At 43.7% G+C, this 19,339-nt stretch overlaps 8 protein-coding genes across 8 annotated transcripts; 6 read left to right on the forward strand and 2 right to left on the reverse strand.

The window, feature by feature from the left end:
* Positions 1-39: 39 nt before the first annotated feature.
* On the forward strand, positions 40-1,794 carry K450DRAFT_252361 (uncharacterized protein). The gene is made up of 4 exons (XM_051590874.1): positions 40-617; positions 692-1,056; positions 1,136-1,411; positions 1,493-1,794. Exons 1-4 carry the CDS (start codon positions 95-97, stop codon positions 1,547-1,549), a joined length of 1,221 nt encoding a protein of 406 aa, XP_051442430.1. The 5' UTR covers positions 40-94; the 3' UTR covers positions 1,550-1,794.
* Position 1,795: 1 nt separating this feature from the next.
* Positions 1,796-2,841, forward strand: K450DRAFT_252362 (uncharacterized protein). Its single transcript, XM_051590875.1, has 4 exons — positions 1,796-2,098; positions 2,182-2,305; positions 2,386-2,471; positions 2,569-2,841. Exons 1-4 carry the CDS (start codon positions 1,853-1,855, stop codon positions 2,803-2,805), a joined length of 693 nt encoding a protein of 230 aa, XP_051442431.1. The 5' UTR covers positions 1,796-1,852; the 3' UTR covers positions 2,806-2,841.
* Positions 2,842-2,857: 16 nt separating this feature from the next.
* On the reverse strand, positions 2,858-4,443 carry K450DRAFT_252369 (uncharacterized protein). Its single transcript, XM_051590876.1, has 7 exons — positions 4,411-4,443; positions 3,881-4,266; positions 3,742-3,806; positions 3,541-3,628; positions 3,394-3,474; positions 3,209-3,329; positions 2,858-3,142 (listed from the first exon to the last, which is right to left on the reverse strand). The coding sequence occupies exons 2-7, from the start codon at positions 4,145-4,147 to the stop codon at positions 2,877-2,879; spliced, it is 888 nt and encodes a 295-aa protein (XP_051442432.1). The 5' UTR covers positions 4,148-4,266; positions 4,411-4,443; the 3' UTR covers positions 2,858-2,876.
* A 2,039-nt stretch (positions 4,444-6,482) lies between these two features.
* K450DRAFT_282668 (uncharacterized protein) lies at positions 6,483-9,409 on the forward strand. Its single transcript, XM_051593444.1, has 4 exons — positions 6,483-6,697; positions 6,793-6,803; positions 6,878-6,928; positions 7,029-9,409. The coding sequence occupies exons 1-4, from the start codon at positions 6,498-6,500 to the stop codon at positions 9,323-9,325; spliced, it is 2,559 nt and encodes an 852-aa protein (XP_051442433.1). The 5' UTR covers positions 6,483-6,497; the 3' UTR covers positions 9,326-9,409.
* A 1-nt stretch (position 9,410) lies between these two features.
* On the reverse strand, positions 9,411-11,886 carry K450DRAFT_252380 (uncharacterized protein). Its single transcript, XM_051590877.1, has 4 exons — positions 11,825-11,886; positions 10,995-11,739; positions 10,373-10,882; positions 9,411-10,287 (listed from the first exon to the last, which is right to left on the reverse strand). Exons 2-4 carry the CDS (start codon positions 11,575-11,577, stop codon positions 9,788-9,790), a joined length of 1,593 nt encoding a protein of 530 aa, XP_051442434.1. The 5' UTR covers positions 11,578-11,739; positions 11,825-11,886; the 3' UTR covers positions 9,411-9,787.
* A 2,641-nt stretch (positions 11,887-14,527) lies between these two features.
* On the forward strand, positions 14,528-15,813 carry K450DRAFT_252394 (uncharacterized protein). The gene is made up of 3 exons (XM_051590878.1): positions 14,528-14,720; positions 14,779-15,198; positions 15,348-15,813. Exons 1-3 carry the CDS (start codon positions 14,687-14,689, stop codon positions 15,581-15,583), a joined length of 690 nt encoding a protein of 229 aa, XP_051442435.1. The 5' UTR covers positions 14,528-14,686; the 3' UTR covers positions 15,584-15,813.
* Positions 15,814-16,748: 935 nt separating this feature from the next.
* K450DRAFT_252399 (uncharacterized protein) lies at positions 16,749-17,024 on the forward strand. The gene has a single exon (XM_051590879.1). The coding sequence runs from the start codon at positions 16,770-16,772 to the stop codon at positions 16,947-16,949; it is 180 nt and encodes a 59-aa protein (XP_051442436.1). The 5' UTR covers positions 16,749-16,769; the 3' UTR covers positions 16,950-17,024.
* Positions 17,025-17,698: 674 nt separating this feature from the next.
* K450DRAFT_252407 (uncharacterized protein) lies at positions 17,699-18,421 on the forward strand. Its single transcript, XM_051590880.1, has 3 exons — positions 17,699-17,850; positions 18,169-18,268; positions 18,335-18,421. The coding sequence occupies exons 1-3, from the start codon at positions 17,789-17,791 to the stop codon at positions 18,341-18,343; spliced, it is 171 nt and encodes a 56-aa protein (XP_051442437.1). The 5' UTR covers positions 17,699-17,788; the 3' UTR covers positions 18,344-18,421.
* The last annotated feature ends 918 nt before the right edge of the window (positions 18,422-19,339 follow it).

A 19,339-nucleotide genomic window follows, 5' to 3' on the forward strand; every position in this document is an offset into this window, starting at 1 on the left:
AAGCTCGTAACAAAAATTTTGGGAACCTTTCCCCGCTCAGCTAAAACTTGTTTCCAGACGCCTCATGAAATATTGAAATTTCCACTTCAACCCAATGTTGAACATGATACAACAGAAGCGGGCCATACTACTCCAGTCTTACTATAAACACCTGCTCTATCGTTCAAAGGCTGGTCCAGCTATAGCCATTTACCCAACCCAACATAACAAAACCTTCCATTCGTCCTCTTCACACCCCGCAGCTGTGCGCTCAATCCCCGCAAGGGACAATGTGCCAATATTCTCGTCTTCCACTTCCTCCTCAATATTATCATTATCTCAACAAACAGCTCAATACTCTGTGCTTTATGAGCCACTGCAGCCAAGAATCCCTGCTTGCGACAACACTGGCCATTTATCGATTGTAGATTATTTTGACCCCGCTTATGTCCCGCATAAGCCAGCTTATATCTTTAACCATGCAGCCTCTGGCTTTGCCAAGCCGGGCCGCACGGTCTGTATAACACCAGAGGAAAGTGTCCATTACTTCAGTGTGCAAGTGGGGGAAGACTCCTATTTCAAGCGCTACAATGCTCTCGGGGTGGCTGACGGTGTCGGCGGCTGGAGAAACCATTCAGGCAAGCAAATAAGACCTTATTTTTTCAGATGACGCTGCGGTAAAATGTTGCTAACCAGCCCTTTGTGTTTCCAGGGGCCAACCCAGCACTTTACTCGAGGAAACTCATGCACTATGCGTACCTCGAAATGGAACAACTAGATCTTTCGTCCACACCCCCTGCGTCACTTTACAGCCGAAAGATCGATCCGGTGGAAATACTGCAGCGCAGCTATGACAAAAGCTCACAGGATGCCAAGCATGAAGGCATAGTAGGTTCTTCAACTGCTTGTGTAGTGGTCTTAGGCAACGATGAGCTGAAGATTGCCAACCTCGGGGACTGCGGATTGTCCATTATCCGGCATAACAATTTTGTTTTCCGTACGGAAGAACAACAGCATTCGTTCAATTTTCCTTATCAATTAGGAACAGGCTCATTTGATTCACCTCAAGACGCACAGGTGCATATATTTTTTTTCTTTACCAGCATCTCTCAGGGCATGATACATGATATCGTTTTCTAACAAATCATTTCCACAGCAATTCACAGTCAAGGTGGAGAAAGGCGATATCATCATCTTGGCATCGGATGGCTTGTTCGACAATCTATTCGACGATGATATCCTCGACATTGTGTGTGAACAGGTGTCTCCCAAATTGGAAGGCGTTTTGACCACAGGACCAGATTTTCCGGAAATCGATCCACAAGCAATATCGGATGCTCTGGCGCTCCGAGCCAAGCGTGTAAGTGAAGATAATGACAACGGAAGCTCACCATTCCAAACTCGAGCCATGAAAGAAGGCATGTACTACCAGGTAAAAATTCATCCTTGTGGTTTCTTGACTCCAAATAAATACTGTAATCGGACAATATTGACATATTCTGATCAATTTTAGGGAGGTAAAGCGGATGATATAAGCGTGTTGGTTGCTATCATTAAAGATGTCAGCTGAGCCGCCTGCGACAGTAGACCCAAAAAACAGACGTTGAAAAAAGAATTGCCCGGCAGCGCCAATTGGCTTCTTTTACCATGCCCCTTATATGAAAAGAAAACGCCCTCAAATAATGTTGGATAGACGCTATTCACCATCGATAACTTGTGTAGATATTTTGCTTCCATGTGCCTTTTGTACTTTAAAATAAACTCCCGCTTTCAAAATGATGACGTAGGTGTATTTGCCTTCCGAGCTTTTTTATATGATCTGTTTGGTGAAACAATGTCGCTATAATTTCCAAAACACATAGATCTTAGAGCAATGAGTGATTGGGAGAACGATTTTGACGAAGACGAGCCTATCGTTCCTGTTGTCAAGAAGAAGTGGGACGACGAAGACGTTGAAGACGACATCAAAGACTCTTGGGAGGAATCCGATGAGGAAGAGAAGCCCCAGCCCGTTGCTGCTCCCGCCAAAAAGAAGATCCCTCTTGCACAAAAGATTGCCGAGCGTCAGGCAGAGGAAGAGAGAAAGAAGCAGGAGTTGGAAGCTAAGCGTTCCGAGTTGGTAAGCTACACTTTTTTTTTCCACTTGCAGTTCCTGAGCACAGGTTTTTTGGGAAACAAGTTCTAACGCACATTGTTCACTAGGCCAACCGACAACAACCCGAAACTGACGAGGAGGCCTTCGAGCGCAAGGAACGTGAGAAGAGACTTCAGATCGAATCTGATATTCAGAATGCCTCTGACCTCTTCTCCGGCGTTGCTGTTGATGGTAAGTCACATCCACCGTCCTTTAGTATTGACAGAATATCCATCTAATTTTGATTTTATTTTTTTATTGTATAAAAATAGATGGCTCTGAACCTCTCGAGAAGATGAAGCCTGTCACCAAGGAGCAGTTCGAAGCCTACCAAAAGCGATTGGTTGAGTCAATTAGCGCACACCAGGTTCGTAACTCATTCAGCATTTGTGTTCTAAATAGGTCACTATCCGCGACTAACCACATCGATTTGACAGAAATCTGGACAATATAAGGTCTTCTTGGAAAACTTTATTCGTGAATTGTGCTTACCGATCAAGGATCTGGAAGTGCGAAAGATTTCCTCAACTCTTACTGCACTCGCCAATGAGAAGCAACGTCAACAACGAGAAGCTGCCAAACCAAAGAAGAAGGGCAAGGAAAAGCCAACATTGCAGGGTAACCAAAAGACTGCTGGTCGTCCCGATACAGCTGCTTATGATAACTTTGACGATTTCGATGACTTTATGTAATTTCTACACTGCACGCCCCACATTCTTTTCCTAAACAATCATAAAAGTACGCTATAACCATTTCTATCGTTTTAATGTTGATGAGAGCAATTGGGTCCGTGAGTATGGTCATTATGACCTCCAAACATATCGCTCAGTCCTGGCATACCCATGCCCATACCAGCCATGGCAGCAAGAGGGTCATACTTCCCTCCGTTCGCCTTCATATCACGAGCTTGTTTATAAGTCTCTTCCATCATACGTCTCGTTTCAGGGTCACTGTTCTCGAACATTTCCTTCATTTTGGATTGCATATCTTCCGGGAATTGGCTAGTGGGTGCTTGTTTTGGGACTTCACCTGCGGCAAGGTTCAAGTTAGGAAGAGCTTAATTGGGCAAACTCACATTAAATCAATCACATTCACCTTTTTCCTCAGCTCGAACGAGCTCATTGTATACATCACGGGTACTCTTATAGCGTAACTCTGGCCACTGTTTACCTTGCTCCTTCTTGCGCAAAAAGATGATAATTTGCGCTTTCTTAAGCTGTGGGCCAACGAAGTGAGTGATGTCCCCGCATTATCACAACATGATTACCAGCTATCCGTACCTTTACCCGACACTTTTCGGGAACGACTTCTTTGGCAAGTTTTGAAATCTTAAAGTTGTAGTTCGCTCCATTATGATTGTACTAGAATCATTTGTAAATCTCACAAGTGTTTTTACATGAATGTAAATCCTCAATTGACTCACTTACCACATCAAAATTTACACTTTGCGTTTGAACGTCCAGCTTGTATTGATCTTCCGTGAGGGTATCTGCGTCTTTGATATTGATATATAACCTGAAATAAAATGTGTGGGCGTACGCTTAGCAATTGGAAATGTTCCGATATACCGGTCGGCGTCTCGCTCATTTGCCACCATTCCATTGGTTTCCTATAAACGCCCAGCTTACATTACAGACATATCCGATTGGTCCCAGCCATAGCCTGTTGTAATGTATACATTCTGGATTTTAGCCTGTCGAGACATCATCACAATAAGTGGCAGGCATACACCAAGGTTGACAACAAGAAAACCAGCAAATACATTACCTTTTCTCTTCCAATAGGCTGGGGCATAACCTTCCCTTGGGCCGCCATTTCCGCTTCACGCCTCTTTCGAGCTTCCTCGAGCCTTTGTCTCTCTTGTGTCTTTAATTCTTCTTGTTTTTCTGAATCCTCTGCCCGTTCCAATAGTTTTTGTGATTTTGAAATGACGGTATCTAAAAGCGCTTTCACAGAATCTCTCTCGGCGAGATTCTTCAACCGCTCAAGCTCAATAATGTCTGAGCGATGGGCTTCTGAGCCGGTGGTTGCCATGTTGTCAGTGAATTAAAGCGGCTGAGGATCCGATTGAATGATTGCACGGGCGTAAAACTTGGGGGAGAGATTCCAGCTCAGCCGCCATGGTGACTAGCACAAAATTGACAGGCTCGTATCTTTTCATTAGGTGCAAGAGGGCAGCGTCAAGTCGTCAGATTACAATATTTTAGTCTGGTTGACATGGGGTCATACTGCAATACTGCTGCACAGTTTTTTCATTCATTTGGATGGGTATTGCTTTCTGTGGGACTACTACCAACCTTGACTTCATCGTTTCGTAAAAGGAGAAAACGCTCACGGCATGAAATGACACACATTCTCACCGCTACTCCCAAATTTAAACAAGCCTCTCACATGGATGGAAAATAATGACATGGTGTAGTGGACCATATGGGAAGTGAACGATAACAAAAGGAATGAACGCTGATTAATGACCTTCCTTTGCATCATTCCTGCCACCCCTTCATAACCAGTGTTTTACCTAGCTGGTTATTATTGAGGGCAGACGTGTTTAGAAACGTATACATCAACCAACAAAACTCATGGTTGGTGTTGCTAGCTGGCTGCAAAATGATGTTATATGATGCAAACTCTGGTATTAATGGCGTGAAACTCATCGTTAAAATTTTGCGATGATTTTTAATAAAAGATGCGATGCAGGGTGACAAATGGGGAGTCAATTCCAACGTCATTGGTTGGATAGGAAAATGCCTTCGGGGGGAGCCTTTCAGATTGAAACATGCCTGCGGCTTACAAACAGGAGATGGGGTGGCTGTCTCGTGACCATGACTCATTTCTTATAAATATGTAGGCTTCCAACCCGATGGAGTCCATTCTATTACTTCTTTCCAACATGCTCATATCATAGTCAACTAAATCTCTACAACCTACCTCTCTCTGTTGGATAAACTACTATTATAACTTCCAAATTTCACAGCATGATCGAACGTGATAGACTTCATCTCAGCGCTTCCCGATAGCAATTAGCAAATTTTACCTACCCAACCATGACACAAACAAATAACATGAGTAGCCAAGCACCCTACATTAATGTGGCCGAGACAGCTCGGGTCAAACTCGCGGAACATTATGAGTATTCCAGAACGGATAACTCGATTCGGAGATTCGTCTTATTGTCCAATTTGCTGAGGCAGCCACCGCAGCCTGTGCAAACAAGTGGCACAGTCGATCTCTCAGCCCCATTCCAGAAAAATGATGATCAACTGGCATGGTTTGATGCCTGCCTGGATGACCTTATTTCGGACGATGAACCCACTGCAACACTTTACAATCCCGTCCCCATACCTTCGCATCCCACCGCACGACAACAACAATGGGACGAGCAACAAATAGAGGATTTGAACGAAGATGATGAGGATGTACCCACTCTCTGTTCATCAGCCTCGAGCGACGATAGTATATGGTCCAATGATTCGGAGGATGAATTATGAACCAATCCATGAGCCATCTAACAGGATATATCGTGCAATCTTATCTTCGTTAAACCGAAGGATATATAGATGAAATTATTCAGCTAAAGTAATTTTTTCTTTCCCTCCCATTGTATATAAAATAAAACGCTCGGATACAAAGTGAGATTCTGGAGGTTCAGTGCCTGAAATATGCACACCAAGTACCTTGAGTGGTTTTGTACGACATTTTATGCCACAGTGGTGCATTTGAGAAAGTGTGGTTGCCGTGCTTAGGTTAGCATTTCACAGGAATCAAAAAGTATGCATCATGTCTGGCGTGGGTGTCTGGGAGCCCTCACCCATATTTAGTTGCAGTATTGCACGGGATACATTGTATTTTCTATCATGTTTGCAACATGGACAGTACGTTGACCATCGATGAGCGTAAGCGGATCTTTTTTATGACTTGTGGGACGTTTGGATTCTGGGGAATTGCCGGTGAAGCGAACCAAACCTTGGAAAAAAAAAAAAAAAGGAGGAACTAGCCCATATTGTGCGCTCGCTCTGCTGTACCAGCTGGCTGATTTTTCTATTATTAAAGATAATTAGATGGAGTATTACCGTGCAGCGATAACATATCTTTGTGGCCCTCTCTTGATGATGTGTTGGAAATAGAGATGAATTATAGCTATCTTTATGTAAACCGACCGACCTTTTTTTCCAACCTTTTACTTAACAAACAAGGCCTGTGACAGGTTCGTTGCCGATCACGGCCGCTGATTGGTGTGATGGCGTTTTGCCTCATTGTGAAATAAAAAAAACCACTCGGCATGTGAACCATGACTGCCATTTTCCCAATTCGCCACCGAAAAACCAGAGTCTTTTTTTGGGTTGCCGCCTGCGTTGCCACTTATTGTGATCGAGAGTCATCCTCCATGGAAAGCGACCGTGACTCCACATCCTCAGCTATGACAAGTCTTCAGGGAGAAGCATCCAATGAAGATGCAGGTAGTAGCCAGCCACCTTCAAAAAGAACTCGAGCTACTTCGACAGCCGAACCCACCGAGGAAATCTCATCTGCGCCAGCAACATCCTCGAAACGTATAAGAATGACAATGGCATGTGAACGATGCAGGTAATACAAATTGTTTACTATATCATATTTCAACAGTAATCCTAGTATCATCACAACTGATTTTGTTTGCCTACTGGTTGACACCCGTCCCACAGGACCAAAAAAGGTACACACCGATTTCATTTCAGCCAAATCCTCAAGTCCCCGCCCCGCTGACTAATCTTTATATCATTCCAATAGTAAAATGCGATTTCGCTCATCCAGTGTGTACTAGGTGCAAAGCAGCAGGAGGTAAGAGGGTGTTGTTAGCTGTGTAGTTTTGGTGCCTGGTCGGATGCTGGAATGCTGAGACTTACTTTTTAAACTTTTCTGGGGTTCTGTATTACTTTAGTGCAATGCTGCTACGGAGGCAAAGAAACTCAGATTGACCTTTTCAATCTGATTCGGTTGAATGATACGGTGGAGTCGTTGCAAGAGCGGGTACGATCCATTGAGTCGAATCTTACAGATATACGGTCCAATACTCAAATTGTAGTTGATGAGGTCAGGATCAAACATGAAAATCTCGATCATGCTGAACGAGAACAACAACGCACCGTTGAGCATCCAGCGAATATGCTACCTGAAAGCTCGAAAATCGTCAAAAGTAGGCCAGTTGTTTCAGATCGCCCATCGTTGGCCGACCAGATGGCCATGCGACTGCCCGCACCAAAATCAAATTGGAAACTTTCTTTAACACATTCTGGGTTACGGATTGACACCGACATATTATCCATGAGCGATCTTTATGACATTCTCTTTACCGGCATGCGCAGTCGAGGCTCTATGGATGAAATTGATCATGAAGTTGCGTCGCCCGGATCATCATCAGAAAGTTCCAAAACATCCCTAGAGCATACAGTGGTCGCTAAGTCACATCCGCTCTGGAAGAGCAAGACCAAAACATTCCCTCTCTATAGTATGTGGGAACCAGCAACTCATAGCGAGACCAAAATGCTTGATTCAAATGAGTCCTTCACGCCTGCTTTACTAGAGCAATTAATCGACATTCACCATGAATGCTTTCTATGCTTTCCTATGGTCGACATTCTCGAATTTAAAGAGTTATTCAGCAGTAATCGAGCTGACCCTCTTTTGGTCAACGCTATTCTCGCCTGGTCAGCAAGACACGCCGCCATATACCATGGGCTTTTTCCCGGAAAGGACCCCAACTCGGTCGGTGAAGAATTTTTTGAAATATCCAAAAATATTTTGAAGGAACGATTTTCAAAAGCCACCGAAGTCAACATGCAGGGATTGCTGATCATGTATGTCTATTGTATTGGCAAAGGTGGACCTAAAAAGGCAGAGTATGAGTCAGAAGCGTACTTGTATCTAGGCATGGCCATACGCATGTGCTTAGACATGCGAATGCACATGGAACATCCTGGTCAAAACCGTGTGCACGCGGAAAAGCGAAGACGTCTCTTTTGGCTGTGTTTCTTTTTGGAAACCTTATGCTCAGCTCACTCAGATAAGCCATTCTCCTTTCCGGAAGATCAAACGCATGTTGTCGAAGCCATAGACACATTGCCAAGCGAAACGGATGAATGCTACTTTCGGGTTCAATTCACCAAACACCGATTCAAAATCACACAAATTTATCGAGAAATCGCCATTGCTTTAGAAAAGAAAGACCCTTATTTTTCCAGAGTGACACAACTCGACAAGAAACTCACTGAATGGTTTCATCAATTACCGGATTTCTTTCGATATCAAAAGGGGGATCTGTCAAAAAGGCAATGGAAAAGCACATCGTTCCGAGAACAAGGGTGCATCAAGTTGAATATCGAGATGAACTTTCAACTCTGTCAATTGTATAGTGCATTTATGGAACCTCCAGGAGAGACCAATTCGGCCGTAGGACTGATTGCTGAGCAAAACTGTGTACGCGCTGCCGATACGATTGTCGAACTGTTGGAATGCTTTAGTATGCTGGAACAACGATGGTGCCACTTTACGCTGGAGAATCTGATGATGGTCACATCGATATACTCGATGCTTTTACTTAAAAACGAACAGGACACTGTTCAATCGGCCAAGCATCATTTACGTAAAATCGTTACCATACTCATGAACGCACCGGTCAGACAGCAAAAGCAAGTAGTGAATTTGATCCAACAAATACAACAATTGCTGCTGCAAAATGGTGATCATAACACCACCTCCACCCCTCCTCAATCCGACATGGCTACCACCGCGACATCCAGAGCTTCTCATGATTCAACGCCCCCTCCCAGAGCACCATCCACCACCGTCATTAATTATCCCGACAATCACGAAGCTGTCGTCAACTATAATGTATTACCACTCTCCAACCCTAATCATACGTATTCACCACCACAAATAGCATCCACAGCAACTCCACTGGCCATTCACTCGGAGTCCATGCCACCACCGTTTGAGATGCCTACTCATTTGACGGCTGGCGACTTGTTTCAATTTACAGATTTTGTGTATACCCCGACGTTAATGGATTACGACCCCATGGAAGAATATCGTCAACAGGATCAGTCCAGAAACATGCGTGTGCCACAACTACGGAGACCTTCGTACCAAGAATTTGTAGATAACAGAATGGGTAGTTACAATGGAGGCACTCCAGATCAATATATGGGCCCTTCCTTTGTATACTATTCCGATAAATAAAAATGTATTTTGGGGTGAGCTGAGTCTCTCCCCCGAAACCCCGCGCTTTCATCTTCTCTTAGGTCCCAGCTAACTGGTTTACATTTCGTTGAACAAACAACGATTTAAAAATAAAAATGAAGAGAAAAACAGAAGGTCCATGCGCTAATCCCAATCGACATTAACGCCATGCTATATTTAATGGTGCTGCTGGACATCAATTGTTTGGGGGGAAGGGTAAGAAAAAAAAGCTAGTGTACAAAGATAATGTGTGGATTAGATCGTATAAACAAAAAGACGTAAGTGTCGGCGGGGGGATCATCTTTTTTAATCCTGTGCAACAAAGCAATGGAGTTGTTAATGGTACCCTAAGTCGAGTCCTGGTCCATTTCCGTGTGAACATAGACTTGCCACGGGCGTTTAACCGAAAAATTTAAGCACTGGACTAGTTAAAGTATCGTCATACCCCCAAAATTATGCAGATTAAGCGCTCGATTTTCGAACCAAAGGCGGCTTTTGAACGTCATATCCTTGGCTGTATCGAGAGCGAGCTCCTTGCATGGACGGCCTTAGTGCTTGTATCGAGTCATCTGAAGCGAACATAGGAGACAACTCGCCTGCATATGGAAGTGGCACTTGCGAATATCGTTTTATGAGTTGTGGATTTCGCATGGAGATGGATCGTTGTGGTGGTGAAGGTGAAGGCGTAGGTGATTCCGCTATTAGGTCAACAGGCAGGTTGCTAGTCCGCACTGATAAGGACCTCTGAAGTCGCTCAAGGCCATCGTCCGTAAGCAGATACGAGTTCCTATTTTCGTTCCTACCTTCCCTAATAAGCATAGACGATGAAGTTGCAGTCGGGTCCGTCATGTGCTGTGGATCGTCCAACGACATTCCCAAAGCGTTAGCTACTTCCTCACTTGATATGCTAGCCACGCATAGTAATGGCAAAAGTCCCCGCTGGCATGTCGTAATATTGTCGGCTAAGAGCAGAAAACAGGTTTATGTTAATATGTCGCGTTACTTAAACCCCCCCCCATGTCAGTATGTCGCCATCTTCGGACTTACCAAGAGCCCATCCGTCGTCAAACGTGTAGATCAGACGTGCAATATCACCTTTGGCGAGTAGGACTTCGTCTTCGCTTCGTGGATAATAAGCATGAATCACCTGGCAGTACCCATCTAGAAGAGACTGGGCTGCAAGGAACCCTTCTGTCTCGGGAGAATCGACTACCGGCGACAATTCCACCAATCTATCTGTTTCCATTTTTTGCCGATACGACATTGGCTTGGATCGGTCGTAAATGTCCCCAGTGTTGGTGGATTTGTAGTAAGGTTTGAATAGGCCCTGCTGAGGGGCTCGCCGATACTTTCGACGGCAGCACCACCAAAGAGCACCCAATATCACAATAAACGCTAGGCAGCCGATTACAATTCCGGCAGTCGACCCTGGCGACAGTGACGAACTTGAAATAGAGAAAACTTTGCTACAATCAACGGCCGTACAGCATGATTTGGATGAGTTGTTGGAAATATTTTGGCAGTAATTACACAGCGTTTCGGTGTCGTTCTGAAAACCTAAAAATTGAAAGCTTTTTTTTTTAGCTCCTCCTCATGGATCACAGCTGGTACCTGAAATACATTGTGGTATTGGCCATCACCAAGCAAATTTTTTCCTCATATTACTTACCACAATTCAACGTCTCATTCTGCGACGCATCCACGCAGCCATTAGATGGCGTGCCGGTTAGTGCAGAGGTATTGGAACACATTTGCAGGACGGCGTTGACACCATTTGTTGAAAAGTTGGAAGTTTTTTTACATATCCTGGTATCGTTTACGATGGCGGCCACAGACGTAGCGTAGTCCTGACAGGAAGTTGTACATAGTGGGTTTGGTAATATATTGTATTGAAAGTTACAAGGTAATGAGACGGCAGGATCTAGTATAAGCTGAGCACATGCCACTGATGTCGAGTACTGGGCGTATGGAGTGGAGTTTGTATTGACGGGCGTACATCCAAGCTGGTCCATCCAGAATGATTGTGCGTAGGATGTGGAATTGAGGTGAGCAAGGATAGCATTGTCAAAACCGCTAATATCATTCACGCCGCTCAGCCATGCTGGCTGTGGTAACGTTGAACTTGAGCCGAGATTAATATAGTAATTCTGGAAAGCGGGGCATGCTTTTGAATTGGTCAGCTTAAGACAGTTTTGAGCTTTAGTATTATATGGGAGTAGCAATAATATGGGTATCAGAATGTACAATGACATGTCAATGGAGTATTGAAGAAAAGAAAAAGTGGGAAACCTTCATCCAGTGTGGAACCAAGCCACACTTGGCAAAGGCACTGGTGCTTAAAATGAGGCCTAGTCGTACAAATGGGAAGGGTATTTTTAGATTCTAGCGAAGCAGATATGGATCCACCAGAAGGTCTGATGAAAACAGAATTTGGAGGGAAGAGAATTGTTTCAGTAAACGGATCAATTAGAAGGTGAAGATAAACCCCTTGAACGTTACCTTTAAACTGCTCTATACAATCAAACAACCAATTCTCTATGACAGTTGGAGTCTTCTGATCCGCTTCAGTGCCAACAATAAGAGCCGCGGACTCCACATGCTCGCAGACCTGAATTAAAAATAATAAATAGTATACTTAGTAAATTTACCTTTAATTAGTTTCCTTATCCTTTCTCGTGGCCTTACCGATGCACCGCATTCTTCCACCAATTTTTTAATCAATTTGCTGTCAAACAAGGTCTTGCCAACGTAGATTTGCCTGGAACCCAATAGCTTTGCACCAGGCAACACACCTGGGTTCTCTTGCGCTAAGAGCCGGGTCATTTTACATTTGGGAAACCATTCAACAATCTCATACTGCTGTTCAGGCAAATAGGTCTCGTCCTCCGCTGAAGTCTTGAGCCAATCTGCTGTAACAAGCCAAAGACCACGCAATATACCGAAAACAACGGAAATAGTTCGACGTTTGCAACCGACTATACAAGAATAGGCATGGGTAGAGCTGAGTTATTTCATGCTACGTAACTTAGCCTGTCATGATAAAGGTGAACTTACCTATGATATGAGTAGTGGAACCATCTACTCTATAAAAGTAAACCTTCGTTAGCTGGCTAGCGCTCGTTTAATATGAACGATACCGCAGTACATACTCATCTCCAATGGTGTAAATGCCTAATTTTTCCACTGCGTCAATACATGCTCTTCGAGTCTGCTTATCCATGCTGGTTAAAACAATCGTTTTGCGATCAATCTTTGGTTGCTTGGCGATGGGTATGATTATATCCCTTTCCACAAACGGCGTTCGTTCTAGTCCTTGTAGGCTCAGCCTTGGACCAATCGACGATCTTCGTTTCCGCTTTAACGATGAAGTGACTGGAGGTTTGGATACTGTATTGTCTTGTGGGCTTCCAAAATAAAAGTTAGATTTGATATTGGGTTTGATGGAGGGTACCGTCATCACAGACGAGGCACTCTGAGATCTTATGGGCTTTCGGTTGGATGAAAGGCGTGATCTAACAGCAAAGCAAAGGCCCGAAGATGAGGCCTCTAATTGAGTGTGAAGGGTGGATCGTGGTACAGGTATACGGGAAGTAAACATGTTGGGTGGCGTTGATGGTTGACCAGTGTCTTGCTTTAGTGATGGAGGATCTTCATGCGATGATGCCTGGCTCGGTATCAACGTTTTCATATCGGGGCGACTTGATTCATCTGTTTCAGCTTCCCCTTGTTCAGTATGAAGCCCCTGCATAGGCGTTGTTACATCTTTGTTAACACTAGCCATGCCCTCTTGTTGCAGATCCTTCGTGAATTTCAGGGCCGACTGTCGTATGCCGCCAATCGATTGGCGCCTTGATAATTTTAAACTAGATGGTCGCTCGATGCTGTCATCCAGTGACAGACGAGCCATGTCTTTAGCGTTCACACTATCAGGTTGAGTTTCTATATCATCATTGTTATCGTCTATAGGATGGCAAATTGGTTTTTAGTTTGGAAATGATGCAGTGGCCAATAGAGGTATACCCATCCTACTCACTGTCCATCCATGACGAAGAGAATCGCCTCGGATCCAGAACAAGCTCCTTAACACGGCCCGGCTCCATTGATATTCTCCTTCTCCTTGCACTCACAGATAAATTAGCAGGGCGTACTATAGAAAATTGCTTCTCATCCAATTTGCAGCCTAGTGTTTGTGACCTGTGAAAGGGGATAGAGTGAGCGACATTCTATGCTACCCATGTATAGATATACTGTGCATTGATTCAGCTGGACGATCCTAACCTTGTGATCCACAAAAGATTGACAACAGGGATTGATTTGGCATAGGCTCTTTGCATTGTCGATACTGAGCCATTCTTAAACACGAGGTGGGTGATGTTTTCTGCAAGACCGAGAGCATAAGATCAGCGTTGAGTCAAATTAAAAAATGAAAAAATTAATATAGAAAAATCAAGCGGCTTACCTGTAAAGGTTTTTCGTACCTGTGGCAATGGGACATGTTTTTTAAGTATCTGACTTTGGGTGGCCAAAGCAACAGACAACATCTTACCTTAGCACCCATTGCAATCAACGCGTCCTCAAAGTCTTGCGAAACATCATCGCCGTCATCTGTCCTGAACAACGAGAAAAAAAAAAAGATCAGTGAACATGCACAGACGGAAATGCAGAGATGCCGTCAACAAACCTTATGTCTAAATACGCGACGACACCCAGCATGATGTCGGATGTTTCGACGCGTTCATGTAGATGGTCTGTAATTTCGTGAGGATACTTGGGAATAGACACAGCACTGTGTGTGTTGGTAGGTTGATGCGCATGGCGAAATCTGGGCAGTCTAGGAAACGTTGCTGCCTTCGGCTTTGCCATGTTTAAATGGGCCGGCAACAGGGCATCGAAAGGCGGGGGCAGTTTGAATTTTTGCTTTCCAGCAGTGGGGGGGACAGAGGATAAGCCAGTCACGTGCTGAATTCATCGTAATCGCAGTTTGGAACCGATGGGTCGGTGGGGGAGTCCCATTTGGTAATCTTTGGCGTCTCAGATGCGCAATGACGCTCATCATGGCCAATTGCCGATAAACAAAGCTCCCCCCATTTCACAATACCATCTGACTTTCAAATGTCATAGGGCGAGACCCGTTACGTAGTGGTATGCTCTTCTATATATGGACTATGACGCCGAATTAATGGGTTCCACAATCGAAATAAGGGCTAACTTTCGATTCATAGTCACAAATTGATAATTTTCCTGCCTTTCCCCCAAAATTCTGAACAAAGGCACTTTTATAAAAAGAAAATCGACATTATTTTTTCTTGCATTTTTCTTTTCTACTTCTCCCCCCTTTGACTGATTTTTTTTTTCCACCAAATGTCAGCTCTTGCCGTTCACAATAGCTTTGAAGGTAAATACTCTTATATTTCAGTTGCTATGCCTTCCCATGCTAACTTGTTTTGCATCAGAAGCTGGTCTATCAACACCTACGAGATTTCTAATGGAATACTATGATAATCCTCTGACGCCTTCCATGGGCGGTGCCTTCTCCATGGCTGAAGCCAATCCCTTTGAATATAGTTTCCAACCTAAACAACCCGCACCGATCATGGTGCCAACCTCTATGGTAGATATTTCTTCCCAAATGCCACCCACTCCCGTATCCAGTGCACACTCCTCACCCAGACAAAGCGTGCATGAAGAAGGCTCTGATCACTTAAGCGAGGGTAGTGTGCGTACAACCAGCCCGAAAGTTCGCACCCGATCTCGTACTACTTCAAACAAACAGCCACATCAAGAATTCTCATCAAAGCGCAAGTGGGAACAAGATGATGATGAAGATGGTGAAGAAAGACGACGAAAGTTTCTTGAGCGTAACCGTCAAGCTGGTAAGTTACCTTTCCTTGGCATAACACTTGTTTCTCATGCAGAAAAAAAATTTGGTGTCTGTTTGGAATAAACACACCCGACTTTTCAGGCATGAAAATTCTTATTCATTACTTAACTAATTTACCAATATTTCTTTTTTTTTAACTAGCTTCAAAGTGCCGACAAAAGAAGAAGGCGTGGATGCAAGATCTGGAGCAACGTTCGGAGGAAATTACCAGCCGTAACAAAGCTTTGCATGAAACTGTCTCTATGCTGAAAGAAGAAGTGTTATTTCTCAAGAACCAATTGTTGGCTCATCGAGGATGTGATTGTACGGTCGTCAAGAACTACATTCAAACCAGCGGCACCTTCAGTAGCTTTTTGGGTAACCCTGCCGGACAGTAAGCAAACCCTACCTTCAACCCCAACTTCCCTACTCATTGTCAACTCCAACTTTCCTACTCAAAGACATATTAGTAAAAAGCCCTTTTTTGTACATACTTTCACTTATTCCACTGTTCTGTGCTTAACCACTCCCCCCCCCCTAAATGAACCTCTGTCAGAATATACATATTGCCACTTGAACATAAAAAGGAAATCACAAACTTTTATCCGGTCTACTTCTGAAAAGTAACCAAGTTGACTACTATTACCAAATACATTGGATTCTCATACTAAAAGGGTGGCCGGAACCCAAAAGTTTCAGCTAACCTTTGACCATTCCTAGACCGCCTGAGTACTTGGCAAACAGGTTTAGGATCATTTATTAATATTTGCTATGATCAACGAGTTTATAGCTGGATGAATAAGCTTGCGCTCATCAACTAACCATTTCCCCATCCGATTTAACTTTTTTTAAAAAAATTGCTTATTTGTTAATTTCGCACTTTTGGTTATGGCTTACCAACACACGGGAACCTCATTTTTTAGAAACACCGAATGACGTTGTATGATGCTAAAGTGTCTCAGAACAGAAATCTGCTTCCACTGTTTTCCACCCGCTGTCGATTAGAAATTCAGTTCTGCATGGTTGAGGTATTTAATTTTTTGAAGGCATCAATCATTTGTATTCCCATCGCTATCAACACATTTGTTAGAACCTATATCCATGAGCGCCGCCGCCAATCGGAACTGGCTATGACACAAATGGATGGGCACGATGTACACAGAACCTGCTAATCGGGACACCCTCCCTAAACCGCACAGCAATCAAGTTGTCCACGAGCGTCACATTACCATATTTTGCCTCTACGTTTTTAAGTTTCAGAATGATAGATCATCGTGTACAATCCGCTCTTCCCATCATGCATTCACAGAGTGAGCTTTTTATGGTAGAGCTAGGCGTGCGAGTTTTACCGTGGAGATAGTGCATTCACTTTTGGTGTCTGTGTACCACTTTGTGTGTTCGTACCCATTTTTGGCCTTCCCCATCAGCGCAAACTCGCCTTATCTTTATCATGCGGTCCGTTCGCCTTTCATAAAGACAGGAGCACAAGGTTAGACATGTTACTGCCTAACTAAAAACGTACAATGAAAGGCAACACCCCTTTCAACACACCTGGAAAGACATCTCCTCCACCACATCGGTGATATGCGGAATTACCTCGCATTCAAAATGATGAAGACTTTTTGGCTGCGAAACATGAATGGTATTTTTGGATCAAACATTTTCACTCTTGGTGGTCGACGAGCAATCATCACGCCAGTTATCAGCCTGGGTTTCAGGTGGTTGTTAGAGTATCTTTACATCAGACTGATCAGTCCTAGATAACATGCAGTAGAATTGAATAGAAGATGTACTCAATTGTCAGACCACGCTTGAAATACTCGGTCAATCCGATTGAACAGCCCGCCTGAATCGATTTCATTCCATCCAGGGTGTTACCACAATATTAGCTCCCATGCTGTTTCAAGGGACTGGACCTGGTTTTTCTATTGTCTCTGTTAATGCATTCAACAGCGGGAAATAGGAAGTGAGCGTACTTTGAAATGTGTAAACTAGACATTCCATTTTACTGGGCGGTTGCTAGGATATCTCCTCGGGGGGGGGGGCTCTAGATGGGTCTTAGAGCATTTGTTTGGCTTTTTTTTATTTGTTAGCAAACCTATTTTAAGTTTTCGATCCACCACTCTCGGCAGAATTGTGGAGATGCAATTCTCCGTAAAAGCGTCTTAATCGCACATTCCGAGACAAAACTTGGGTCCCAAAATCCCATGCTTATTTCCAAAAGTTCTTTGTAATACGTGTAACAACTTGGACTAATTTGCTTCTTTTTTTGATAATGAAAGCTGTTTTTAACAACGAATCACCGTGTAAGGTAATCAATATATAATGGAACCTGCCGCCTGTCATCTTGTATCATTATTGATACGAAATCAATCCATCTGCGTCTTGCATTTCAGCAGAATTGAACCAATGTTGACAGCATAAGAAAGGGGAAGAGCAGCGTTCAGAATATGCTCAGGTGAAAGCGTTTGACTCCATGTCCGTAGCTGACCCCTCAGCGCTGCGATGCTCCTTTCAGCCTGCAAGTGTGACTGGCAAATATTTTGGGTAGAGGAAAAAAAAATAATCCAACCTGGTTAATCCATTTCATTTATACAAACATCATGTCTCACGAAACTGTCTGGTTCTCGCGCCCTCGCAGCTATGGAAAGGGCTCTCGTCAGTGGTTAGTACATTTGAACGCGATATAGTCTTGATTGCCACGAAGAACGACTATTCGTCAGTTGACGGCAGAATCCTCTGTCTCCCCTGGAAATGCGCATTGAAATTTTTTTTTCTGACTCGATCGACATCGAATATTGAGTCTATGGCGATTTTTTAAATGGTCATTGAGACAAAGCAAACGTATTCTGCAAGTGGATTTACGTCCTGACATTCAGCTCACTGCTGCTCGACGACTGTTCTTGTACCTCACGCCTTCTGCTCAATGATCTGATCCTGTTGCATCAACTCACGTAAGCTAACATTACCTTGCTTCTAACAGCCGAGTCTGCGCCCATCAAGCCGGCTTGATCCGCAAGTATAACCTCAACATCTGCCGTCAGTGCTTCCGTGAGTACGCCAACGACATTGGCTTCCACAAGGTATGTATAGTCTGTATGCTGATTGTCGGTTATCGAGCCAGGTACTAATGCTAGCCTCAACCTCAGCTCCGTTAAAATGTAACGAATGACTAGCACAAGAGGTGTCAATCTACTTGCTGACTGGAGAGATTTCCTGGGTCAGTAAAAACTAAGAACGACCAGTGGATATGAAATAATAAAAAATCAAAAAAAAGTCTTGTTAAAAGAAATACTGCGTATGTACCTAATTATTACGCCTTGGCTGTTTTGGAAGTACTGGTACTCGTCTCTTTCATATTTAAGAAGTCGTAAACCTTGAACATCAGACGAATGTAACAGTAGGACAATGAGAGCTGCAATTGCCACGAGGGCCGGAAACCCCCAAAGATGATGTCAATGTTGGCTTTGTCGAACAATGGTTGCAAGTTAAACTTGAAGAAGTATGTTCATTGTGAGCTATGTTTAAAGTTGACTTTGAGATTAAAGTCTGCACCATGATCTTCCATACGATACTTACATTCTATACTTTCTCTCTGTAGAATATGTATCAAGCGCCATTGCTCATCCTTTAAACCATGTAAAACCAGACATTTTCATCAAATTGATCATTTCATTGTGGCTGAACATTTACATTGTCTATGTCAAAAACATTGGAAAAGTCCTGGCAAGGGTGTCACGTAAAGCACATACGGCTGGCGCAAAATTTGACCTTGCTATTACTGCTTATTCAAGTCACTATACATCTAGTCTACGATTTCACCCCCCTATACTTCGGGCTCTATCTGCTGACTTTGCCACAAGAACTACGGAGCGGCATCTTTCTTTCATGGTGGCTTGATCATCCATCAGCAATGTCACCAGCTTGTTAAAATCCAAACCTTCTTGTTCATTGCAAATAACCATATGTGTGGAGCTTTCTGCGCATGAACTGTTTAAAGATACTTGCCATCAAAGCCCTTGCTCTCAGCTTGCATGAACTTGCGGGCGCAGTTGAACAAAAGACAAGTCTACACAACCAACAAGTATTCCACTTGAGTCAATAGCAATGAACTTCAAGTTATCGCAAAAGTAATGATTCGTAAAACCTTCCAT

Source organism: Umbelopsis ramanniana (genome assembly GCF_025399195.1).
Source record: "Umbelopsis ramanniana AG unplaced genomic scaffold K450scaffold_50, whole genome shotgun sequence".
NCBI lineage: Eukaryota > Fungi > Mucoromycota > Umbelopsidomycetes > Umbelopsidales > Umbelopsidaceae > Umbelopsis > Umbelopsis ramanniana.

Excerpts from the sequence above, each read along its gene's own strand:
- K450DRAFT_252361 (XM_051590874.1), top strand. The coding sequence starts at position 95 with ATGTTGAACATGATACAACAGAAGCGGGCCATACTACTCCAGTCTTAC. Across the intron at positions 618-691 it reads CGGCTGGAGAAACCATTCAG|GGGCCAACCCAGCACTTTAC; the intron begins GCAAGCAAATAA and ends TTGTGTTTCCAG. Across the intron at positions 1,412-1,492 it reads AAGAAGGCATGTACTACCAG|GGAGGTAAAGCGGATGATAT; the intron begins GTAAAAATTCAT and ends GATCAATTTTAG.
- K450DRAFT_252362 (XM_051590875.1), top strand. The coding sequence starts at position 1,853 with ATGAGTGATTGGGAGAACGATTTTGACGAAGACGAGCCTATCGTTCCT. Across the intron at positions 2,306-2,385 it reads CTCCGGCGTTGCTGTTGATG|ATGGCTCTGAACCTCTCGAG; the intron begins GTAAGTCACATC and ends GTATAAAAATAG. Across the intron at positions 2,472-2,568 it reads GATTGGTTGAGTCAATTAGC|GTCTTCTTGGAAAACTTTAT; the intron begins GCACACCAGGTT and ends GGACAATATAAG.
- K450DRAFT_252369 (XM_051590876.1), bottom strand. The coding sequence starts at position 4,147 with ATGGCAACCACCGGCTCAGAAGCCCATCGCTCAGACATTATTGAGCTT. Across the intron at positions 3,629-3,741 it reads CAATCGGATATGTCTGTAAT|GTTATATATCAATATCAAAG; the intron begins GTAAGCTGGGCG and ends ATTTTATTTCAG. Across the intron at positions 3,143-3,208 it reads CGTTCGAGCTGAGGAAAAAG|GTGAAGTCCCAAAACAAGCA; the intron begins GTGAATGTGATT and ends ACCTTGCCGCAG.
- K450DRAFT_282668 (XM_051593444.1), top strand. The coding sequence starts at position 6,498 with ATGGAAAGCGACCGTGACTCCACATCCTCAGCTATGACAAGTCTTCAG. Across the intron at positions 6,929-7,028 it reads TAGGTGCAAAGCAGCAGGAG|TGCAATGCTGCTACGGAGGC; the intron begins GTAAGAGGGTGT and ends GTATTACTTTAG.
- K450DRAFT_252380 (XM_051590877.1), bottom strand. The coding sequence starts at position 11,577 with ATGTCATTGTACATTCTGATACCCATATTATTGCTACTCCCATATAAT. Across the intron at positions 10,883-10,994 it reads GAATGAGACGTTGAATTGTG|GTTTTCAGAACGACACCGAA; the intron begins GTAAGTAATATG and ends TTCAATTTTTAG. Across the intron at positions 10,288-10,372 it reads TGACGACGGATGGGCTCTTG|CCGACAATATTACGACATGC; the intron begins GTAAGTCCGAAG and ends TTCTGCTCTTAG.
- K450DRAFT_252394 (XM_051590878.1), top strand. The coding sequence starts at position 14,687 with ATGTCAGCTCTTGCCGTTCACAATAGCTTTGAAG. Across the intron at positions 14,721-14,778 it reads CGTTCACAATAGCTTTGAAG|AAGCTGGTCTATCAACACCT; the intron begins GTAAATACTCTT and ends GTTTTGCATCAG. Across the intron at positions 15,199-15,347 it reads TGAGCGTAACCGTCAAGCTG|CTTCAAAGTGCCGACAAAAG; the intron begins GTAAGTTACCTT and ends TTTTTTAACTAG.
- K450DRAFT_252399 (XM_051590879.1), top strand. The coding sequence starts at position 16,770 with ATGCGGAATTACCTCGCATTCAAAATGATGAAGACTTTTTGGCTGCGA.
- K450DRAFT_252407 (XM_051590880.1), top strand. The coding sequence starts at position 17,789 with ATGTCTCACGAAACTGTCTGGTTCTCGCGCCCTCGCAGCTATGGAAAG. Across the intron at positions 17,851-18,168 it reads GGAAAGGGCTCTCGTCAGTG|CCGAGTCTGCGCCCATCAAG; the intron begins GTTAGTACATTT and ends TGCTTCTAACAG.